Below are 10465 nucleotides of genomic sequence, written 5' to 3'. Positions count from 1 at the left end.
GGAGCCTGTGCTCCGCAACGGGAGAGGCCACAACAGTGAGAGGCCCCCGTACCGCAAAAAAAAAAAAAAAAAAAAAAAAAAAAAAAAAAAAAAGATTGTCAATATGGTGGTAGGTCCCTGAGGCAGATCTCTGCTGAGGTCAAGGTCACTGGATGTCGGCGGGGGAAGTGGGGAGGTGGGGGAGTTCTGATGCTGGAAGGGGAGGCATGGTATCATTGTCCTGTAGCATGAGAAGGGAATGGAAGTGGTGCCTCTAATTCTTTTTTTAAATGGAAATATAGCCGATTTACAATATTGTGTTAGTTTCAGGTGTACAGCATAGCGACTCAGTTATATATTTTTTCAGATGATTTTCCATTATAGGTTACTACAAGATCCTCCCTGTGCTATACAGTAAATCCTTGTTGCTTGTCTATTTTATGTATAGTAGGGTGTATCTGATAGTCCCATACTCCTAATTTATCCCTCCCTTTAGCACTGATCCCCGCCCAGGGCCCTCGGCCCCCATCCTGCCCTCGGCCCACTGCCTCGCCTTTTCCTCCTCCTCTTACTGCCGTCCCTGCTTTTCCTGGAGCCAAAAGTCAGAGCTTTTTCTGTCCACATGCTTCAGGAGGGGGAATAGGCCCAGAGGATGTGTCCAGCTCAAAGCCACACTAGACCCACAGGCTGAGCTGACGCAGGAACTAGAAATCCTTAACTCTCCAACTGGTCCAAGATACCTCATATTCTCTCCCCATTTCTCCCACCCCTGGATCCCAATGATAGTCCAGGTATTCATTCAGTATTTACTGTGCACTTACGAAGTGCCAGGGTATGGGGTGCTCAGATTTTAGAGCTGAGAGAAGGCAGAGGCTCTGCCCCCACACGACCACGTAATTCTAAGACAATGTGAACCAGTCCAATTCCACGTACGAACATATTAGCTCAGCCTCAACCCTGGGAATTTAGATAGAAACACCAGGAGGAGCCCCTCCAGCTGGAACTTAAAGGAGGAGTAAGACTGTTCTAGGCAGAGCCTGAGCGAAGTCTCAGTTATGAATGTGTGTAGACTGCATGTGGCCTCATTGTTAGAAGTGTGGGCTCCGGAGCCAGATCATCTAGGTTTGAATCCTGACTCGGCTGCTCCCTGGCTATGAGACCTTGAGCAGTTTACTGAATCTCTCTGTGTCTCAGTTTTCTCATCAGGAAAATAGGGGTGATAATAATACTTAACCTCATAGGGTTGCTAGTGATGATTAAATAAGTGAATCCATAAAAAGCACTTAAAAGAGTATCTGCCTACTAATTACCGCACAATAAATATTAGTGATGATGATGTCGACTGTAATGATGATGGTGGTGACAGAGTGATGGGGTGTGTGGCTGCTAAGTTATGAAATTCCTGGTTTCCTGATCTGTCCCCACCGCTAAACAGATCACCTGAACCCAGCACAAGGTGTGGGGCAGCAACCATTTTGGGGATAAATAAATGAATGAATGGCTGAGAAGAACCTTGGAGTTCAGAGCCGGACCTATTAGGTCACGGGAGGGGTCTGCGCTCTGGCTGGGGAAACCCATGCCATTCACTGGCCCTCCTCCACATGCACCATCTTGTCCCAGAGCTCCACCCTGCTCCTTCATCTTCATCAGCGGGAAGCTTGGGGACAAATTTTGGGGAGAGGGGGAGCTGTTGCACGTAATTTACGCTGTGTTTATTTTTTTCTCCCCCGTCTCCTCACAGGAAGGAACAGCTGGATGCAGCAGCCAGGTATGTTTGTGATTAGGAAGCCTCTTCTTCCCACCACTGTGTCGGGACAGAGGGTCCAGTTGTGTACACTGTAGGGCCCCTGGGCAGTCATGCAGGTCGTGAGATAGAGTTTGGGGGTTCACTGCTGTTGCTGGCCGCCATTTTCCTCTGCCAATTTCATGTTAATTTACTCAGGAACAACTTAATTGTGATCATAGCAGCAGCCACATTTTGAGTGTTTCTCCTCTGTGTCTGGAGTCGTGCATGTGTTATCTCATGTGGTCCTCACATCCACAGTGAAAGATCGACTCTCGTGTCTTCATTTATGGATTGAGGAGACTGGGGCTCAGAGACGTTGAGTTACTCCGCCTGGGTCACACAGCTACTGAGGAGCAAGACCAAAATTCAGACTCAGGTCTGAATATTAAGACCACGTTATTTCCATTATATCTTGGTTCGTTTGCTTCTTGGGCTCACAGATGGTTCTTCAAAAAGTGAATCAAGACTATAATTCATGATCCCCAGTAAACCATGCCCACCACAGGCTGCTGCAGAAGCAGGTTGAGCTTCTGCATGAGTCCTCTCTCTTCCTTTTGGTTCCATCTAGAGAAGATGTCACAGTATCAGGGAAATTATGGACCCTGCTCGAGATTGTAAAGGAAGACCATCTCTCGCAAACAGTTTAACTGTTTGTATACAAGTCATCCTTCTATATCCACAGGGGATTGTTTCCAGGACCCTCAAGGATACCAAAATCAGGCAGATGCTCAAGTCCCTTATATAAAATGCCAGAGTATTTGCATATAACCTATGCGCATCGTTCTGTGTACTTTAAATCATCTCTAGATTAGTTATAATACCTAATACAATGCAAGTGCTATATCAGTAGTTGTAAACACAACATAAATGCTCTGTAAATAGTTCCCCGTATGTGGCAAATTCAACTTTTGTGTTTTGAAACTTTCTGAAAAATTTTTTTCGAATATTTTTGATCCTCACTTGGCTGAACCTGTGAATGCGGGACCTGCAGATACGGAAAGCCACCTGTATTTATAAATAGAAATAATTATAAATGTAAATATACATTATGTATATAATATAGATTTAAAGTATTATTGTTGACAAACTACTTGTAAAGCCTCTCAGTCAATCTCCTGGACACCAACTCAGCTGTTGTACTTCTAGAGCTGACAGATTGGGCAGAGAAGGTGGTGGGACCCTGGACCATCTGTATGGGAACCACTTAATCCTGCCTGGAAGGAACAGACAGCACCAGTTAACTCACAGACAAAGGCACAGTTTGGACTTTGTCCCTCCTTTATGCAGACTTTCAAATGGAAGGAGCATTTCATGGTTGGAACCAGTCCAGACTCCAGGGGGCATTTGGGGAGATTGTAAAGGAGGGCTGATCACTGACAATGACAGTGTCAGGAGACATTCGCTAGAGGACCTGCAGCAGCTCATGCCTCACAGAGGCAGAGCGGGAAGATGCCTCAGAGATCCTCCTCTGGATGCTTTTACAGAAATGAGTCCCCCCCCCCCCAAGAGGGCAGGCTCACCCCAAGTTACAGAAATCATGAGCTCGAGGGGTTACGTGATCTCAGGACTCCCCATGGAGTTCTCTTTCCCCCTCATCTCATGACTAATGGGGTTTTAAATCATGCAGGTGTTGACACTGCAAGTGAATTACTGCATTGACCTTTATATCCTTTTCTGTGGAGACACGAACAGAATTTAGCCAAATTGGAATGTATGTGCAAAGTACCGTTGTGCACTGGACTAGGCAGTTTGGTTTAATTTGGGCTTAGATAGATGCATTTTGCAGCTTTGCTGGGCATGCTTCTCCAGTTATTGAAAATGGGCTCTCTGAAATCTGTGACTCATCAACTTACTCATGCCTCTGTCAAGACTCTCCACTCTGCCAGGGGTACATACAGAGGGAAAGGACCTTCCATGATTTCCTGGGGTTAGAGTCGCTGGGTGTTTTCTGGCTCATCCTCTTCAGGAAGAGCTGGGTCAGTTACATAAGCCACTCAGCCTCCCTCATCCAGGCTCGGGTGCAGCACTTTTGATTTGAACAACAAATAGGTTTGGCTGATAGATTTCGCAGGTGAGATGGCAGGCGTGATTGTAGCCATGAAGCTTGGAGGCGGTGCCGGAGATCTGGAGGAAGGATGGGTGAATTGTCGCCAGAGGAATCAATTCTTTGACCGAAGAAGGCAGGGAGCAAGGAGACCAGAGAAGGTCAGCAGTGTACGTGTGCGTTAGATGAATGCTCACTGGCATACCATCAGCTTCTTCAATAGGCTGCCGGCTGACTGGTATTTCTCTCTTACTTTATTATTGTTTCTCAATAGCCAGAATCAGATTTGGAGTTCATCTTTTTGACACCTTCTAACACAGGTGGCCCACACATCTGTTTGTCAGCCCAAGGAAAGAGTTATATCCTCTTTAACTTAACAGCTCCTGGTTCTCTGTTGGGATAAGAAAAGGAAGCTCCGCAACGGGAGAGGCCACAGCAGTGAGAGGCCCGCGTACCGCAAAAAAAAAATAAAAAATTAAAGGAACATTTTAGTCAGCTTGTTGGAAAGAGCTCATACCTGTAGTTTCTTATAAAGCTAGCGCGTGTTCCCACCACCCCCCGCAAAGGGTCAAGAGAGCTGAGCTTCTTTGGTCCCAAGGATGGGACTGTCTTGACTGATTTGCTTTTATTCAGGCTTGTTTGAGGAACAGAAGCCCCCTGACTTCCTACAATGGCTGGGAGGTTGGCTTTGATCACTGTATGCTTCCTTCTCGGGATCTATAACTCTGAGAAGGAAGAGAGCCAACTTCCGTGGTGGGCTTGGTAGGGGCTGAGCACTTTCCATAGATCGTCTTAATTAATTCTTGTAAAGATGGAGACAGTTGACAACCCACCGCCTCACCCCTTCTCACCTAGTTTAGATGCCCCACTCACGGTGCCCTTAAGTAGGACTCAGCACATCCCCTAAGGAAGCATTTACTTTATTTTTTTTATATGAATTTATCTATTCATTTATTTTTGGCTGCATTGGGTCTTCATTGCTACGTACGGGCTTTTCTCTAGTTGTAGCACGCGGGGGCTACTCTTCATTGTGGTGCGCAGGCTTCTCATTGAGGTGGCTTCTCTTGTTGTGGAGCATGGGCCCTAGAGCACGTGGGCTTCAGTAGTTGTGGCTCGTGGGCTCAGTAGTTGTGACTCGCGGGCGCAGTAGTTGTGACTCGCGGGCTCTAGAGCGCAGGCTCAGTAGTTGTGGCGCACGGGCTTAGTTGCTTCGTGGCATGCGGGATCTTCCCCGACCAGGGCTTGAACCCGTGTCTCCTGCGTTGGCAGGTGGGTTCTTAACCACTGCACCACCAGGGACGTCCCGCATTTACTTCATATACAGTCAAAACTTTTAAAATTCCCTCTTCCTCTCTACCCCATGAGTTTGATAGGGCTAACACTGTGCCTGAAATGTAGGATGTACTCCATAAATTTGCTGAATGTATAAATAAATGATTTAATGAAAGAGATATTGTACAGTCATTTCCCTTAGGAGGAAATTGAGCTCAAGCGTTTATGTAACTTACACCTAAGCCAAGGACAGAAATAGCCAAGATGAGGATTTCAGATATAGGTCTGTCTGACTGTATCAGACCATACAGGCTGAGTCCCACCACAGCACAGGTGGTCGTCATGCCGTCCTTGTCCTCCAGGAGAAAAGAGTGAGGTCAGTTAATCTCGCAGACTCTTGATCCTGGCACTTGTTCTCTCTCGGCCAGGAACTCTTATCTCTTTGTTCCGCTTGCTCCTTCACTTCATTTGAGACTCTGCCAAATGGCACCTCCTGTAATAGACCCTCCTTGCCTCTCCACCACACCCCAGTCTCTACCCCTTGACCCTGCTTCAGTTTCCTTGTTAGCACTGATGGTTACCTAATAGATGATGCATTTGTTTCTTGTCTGCCTGCTCCCCTAGATCAAATGCCTCCAAGGGGCTAGACTCTGTCTGTTTTGCTCACTGCTTTTCTCCAGCACCTGAAACAGTGCCTAGAACAGAACCTGGCATGTGGTTGGCTTTAAGTAGATATTAATTTACTGAAAAAGCGGGTGGATGGATAAATGGATGGATGGATGGACAAACCCTTTATTCCCCAAGTGTCAGAAACCCAACTTAAAGTACCTTGGACTCAGAAGGAAATACAGTGGCTTTCATAGTCACCCATCAGCGAGGATGGGAACCCCTGGGCGGGAAACAAGGAACAGGACCCTTCCAGAATCTCTCTCTTCAACTCTTTTTGGTTCCACCGTCTCAGCTGACTTTCTGCATACTGATAAGACTGTGGATGTTAGCAGCCCCAGGATCACATATTTTTTTCCTCTTTCTTCTGTCCACCTGTTCTTCACCCAAGTCTAGTTTGAAAGATCCCAGGGAAGCATTTAGATTGGCCCAATTTGGGTCACATGGTCACACCTTGGCCTCTGTGGCTCAGAGAGTAAGGGGTTAGTAAAAGTGACCAAACTCTAGGTCATGTTTCCACCAGTTAGGGTGGGTGGGTGTAGGTTCAAGATACTGTGTTTGGCAGCCCCCATTAGAGTCACTTGGTTGAAGTTGGGAGATCTGTTCTCCAATAGAATAGGGTTCTTTTTCCCAAAGAATAAGGGGTGACACGTAGAGCAGACAAACATGATAGATGCCCATGACAGGCATAAATTCTACTCATAACTTTTCAAATTCCTAAAAATAATACTGCATTAAAGAACATCAACACTAAAACATACTGAGCCTCGTTTATTTTACAGAATATACCAGAGAAGGCTTCGGTATTTTGTGTTAGGGATGTCATTTTGAACATCAGTTATAACTATTCAGTAGACGTGTAGCAGTGCTGATAATTAGGTTTTTGATAGAAACCAGCATTATTTTTTTAACATCTTTATTGGAGTATAATTGCTTTGCAATGGTGTGTTAGTTTCTGCTTTATAACAAAGTGAATCAGCTATACATACAAGCAGCTTATGCAGCCCAATATCAAAAAAACAACCCAATCCAAAAATGGGCAGAGGACCTAAAATAGACATTTCTCCAAAGAAGACATACAGATGGCCAACAAACACATGAAAGGATGCTCAACATCACTGATCATTAGAGAAATGCAAATCAAAACTACAATGAGGTATCACCTCACACCAGTCAGAATGGGCATCATCAAAAAATCTGCAAACAATAAATGCTGGAGAGGGTGTGGAGAAAAGGGAACCCTCTTGCACTGCTGATGGGAATGTAAATTGATACAGCCGCTATGGAGAACAGTATGGAGGTTCCTTAAAAAACTAAAAATAAGAAACCAGCATTTTTTGAATTTGCAGAACAGGTAACTGTGTTGACGATAACTGCTTGCCTGGGCCCAGTTGCTCAATTTGTGTTTTCAAACGATTCAGTATGAACCGCAGCCTTCAGGTTTCTTCTCCTCTGTATCCGTCTTTGGAGAGGGAAGAAATTTGTCCCATGCATCTTTATCTCCTATCTCATTATTATGTCCTTCCCATTGCAAACCTGTCAACCATAGTAAAAGATCATTCTTTGGATCAAAGAATTCAAGTTATGATAACCTTTATTTATAAAGAATGCCTGCTGTTTGCCAGCTACAGTTCTAAGCACATCTAGCCCCTCCTAGCCACCCCAGAAGGTAGGTAGTATTTTTAATCCCCATTTTACAGATGAGAAAACTGAGGTTCAAAGAGGTAAGTGACTTGCACAAGGGTCATACAGCTAATAAAGTAGCAAGAGCAGGACTTGGATCCAGCTGGTCTGGCTCCATAGTTCATGGTCCCAACCACTCTGCTGGTCCTCACAGTTGTTGGGAACAGTCACATAATCAGTCACTGCAGGTGTCCCCTTTTGTGTGTTGTTTTCTTCTACGCTTTCTTGGCTCACGTAGCTGGAATCCCAGCCATGCGAGGGGGCTGTGCAGGCAGGGAAGGGCATGGACCCAGAGTCTTCTGGGGCATCAAGGACTGTTTAGTCTGACCTTGTAATTCACATTTTTCCTTCTCCCTGTGATGTCAGCCACATGAATTTCATCTCACAGTGTGATGGATGATGTTGGCAATAAATCTTCCGTGCCCTAGAATCAATTAGTATTAAAAGTGTACAAGAATTTAGAGATCAATTAATCTAATCCCCCAGTTTTACTGATGAGAAAATTATTACCCAGAGCAAAATAAGAGCCTTGGACACAATCCCATAGCTATATGTATTTTCTCCTGCCATCCAGACCCTGCAGCACTGCTCCCAGGCTACAGAGTAACTGAGATTTGGACCAGTTTTAATCTCAGACTGATCCCTGGCATGTCCTAAGGACTTAGTCTCAATTTTTTTTTTTTAATATTGGGGGTTGCCTATTTATAACACCCCTTTCTCTCTGAATTGTGAACTAATTGAGACATAGAGGAGACAGGAAAGGATCGAAATACAGGCAACATTTGCTGGATGAAGCAGGATTGGCTCTGGGGCAGCAGTGAGCTTTGTAACACTTCACGGTAAGTCTGGCCTTGGGACCAGCACATGCACAGAGCAGAGGCTCTCCCAGCCAGCCACTTGGGGCCATGGCCTATCTGACCCCGTGGGTCACTGAGAGCAGGAGAGAGAGAGAGAGACCATTCGTGACCTTGAATGCAGTGCTGACCTTTAGTATGGAAGCCTACCCAATCAAGAAAATGGGCCCAGTGGCGATGACACACTCAGTATAACCCAATCCGATAACTCACCTCCTGCCATGGGGAAAAGCCAGTAGAAGGCTAGAGGTTTATTAGTTCTTCTAAGAGTGTGGAAATTCCATTTTTATGATGTTGCCAAAATACAGGAAAGGGTGGTTCCCCTCACTACCGACGAGCACATCATTCCTTAGCGCACGAGGATGTGTCACGGTCCCTGACTTGGCTCCATCGTCTGAAAACAGTGCACATGTATCCACTGAGCCCTCACTGTCTGCTGCGTTAGTTTCCTGCGGCCGCCACAGCAAATTATCACAAGCTGGGTGACTGAAATCAACAGAAAGGTATTCTCTCACTGTTCTGGAGGCTGGACGCCCAAACTTAAAGTGTCATCAGGCCCTGCTCCTCGGAAGGCTCTGGGGAGAATCCTTCCTGCTTTTTCCTCACGTGTGGCGGTTGCTGGTACTCCTTGGCATCCCTTGACCTTGTAACCCATCACCTCCATTCTCTGCCTCCATCTACACATAGGCTTCTTCCTTCTGGGTATGTTCATGTCTCTGTATCCAAACCTCCCTCTCCTTTCACTTACAAAGACATTACTCATGGGCTTCCCTGGTGGCGCAGTGGTTGAGAGTCCGCCTGCCGATACAGGGGACACGGGTTCGTGCCCCGGTCCGGGAAGATCCCACATGCCACGGAGCGGCTGGGCGCGTGAGCCACGGCCGCTGGGCCTGCGCGTCCGGAGCCTGTGCTCCGCAACAGGAGAGACCACAACAGTGAGAGGCCCACGTGCCGCCAAAAAAAAAAAAAAAATTACTCATTGAATTAAGTGCCCACCCTGCTCCAGTAGGAGTTTATCTTAACTTGAGTACATCGGCCAAGACTCTATTTCCAAGTAAGATCACAGTCACAGGTATCAGATGAGGGCTTGAACATAGCTTTTGCAGGGGGACATTCAACTCTCTACATTTGCAAAAGGTAAATGTGATGGATCTGCATGTGGTGGGAAGCTGTCTGAGCAGACCTAGAATATGTGATTTTGAGATGGATGTTTATGAGAGCTATATTTCAGTGTCCCCCATGCAGATGAAGGTGCCGGGGCTCAGCAAGGGGAAACAACGCACAGGGGCTGAGATCTGACCCTATGTGTGCCCAGCTCCCTCCAGATCTGTGGTCCTCTCTCCTCTTTAAGGGACCAGAAATAACCAGGTGGTAGAATTAGGAGATAGTCATAGCAATAGGGGCTGAGACAGACTCCAGGGTTAGACTATCAGACTTCAAAAACTGGCTGCTCTGCTTATTAGCTGTGTGATCTTGAGCAACTTACGCAACCTCTCTGTGTCCTCATGTCCTCATATGTGGAAGGGGATAATAATAGTCCTAACCTCATAGCCTGCTTGGAATGATGCCTGTGGCCCAGCAGAAGTAAATGCTCACTAGAGATTAGTTCTGCTTATTTGGTATGTTATTCATCCACGAGATTTGGAAACATGGGAAAAATAATTCTTTTAGGAAACCAACACAGAAAAATATATAGTTTCTCACTCTTGCATCAGTGTGTGAGTCTGCGTGTCCTCGGAGCACCAGCTGCAAGTGTTCTGGAATCGTGCTCCTAGATCTCCAGACATGCTGGATCAGAGGAAACAAACAGATCCTTGAGCTCAGCAGAGCTAACTTTGCAAACCTGTCCAGATGAGAGTGAACCAGATCAATATATCAGGGTTATTTTAAAATCACAGTGTTCTTCCTACAGCCCAGGAGTCGGTCCTATCATGACCCTACCTCCTGGTCCCTGCTTTATCCACTGTTTTCCTTCCTCAGCCCAGACAGTCCGTTAGGAACCACCAGCCCCCTGGCCCTCGGCTGCCTCATCACAGAAGTCGGACCAAGGGATTCCTAAGCCACTTCCTGTGTGTTGTGAGTTTGTGGCCACAGTAGCAGAATTGGTCCTGCATTGTTTTGCCACATTAGATAATGTGAGCTACAGGCGATTTGGAAGTTTTTTTTTTTTTTTTTTTTTTT

General features: G+C 46.1%; 1 protein-coding gene across 1 annotated transcript in view; it reads left to right on the top strand.

Moving 5' to 3' along the window:
• KCNQ3 (potassium voltage-gated channel subfamily Q member 3) overlaps nt 1-10465 on the top strand; it is a 300717-nt gene that overhangs the window by 268829 nt on the left and 21423 nt on the right. Inside the window, 1 exon segment of the mRNA XM_007447991.1 lies at nt 1725-1747. Coding sequence (XP_007448053.1) covers nt 1725-1747 — 23 coding nt within the window.

This window comes from Lipotes vexillifer, unplaced genomic scaffold (genome assembly GCF_000442215.2).
Source record: "Lipotes vexillifer unplaced genomic scaffold, Lipotes_vexillifer_v1.1 scaffold796, whole genome shotgun sequence".
Lineage (NCBI taxonomy): Eukaryota > Metazoa > Chordata > Mammalia > Artiodactyla > Lipotidae > Lipotes > Lipotes vexillifer.
The sequence above is the reverse complement of the archived record's forward strand: the minus strand, read 5'-3'. Positions and strand labels throughout refer to the sequence as shown.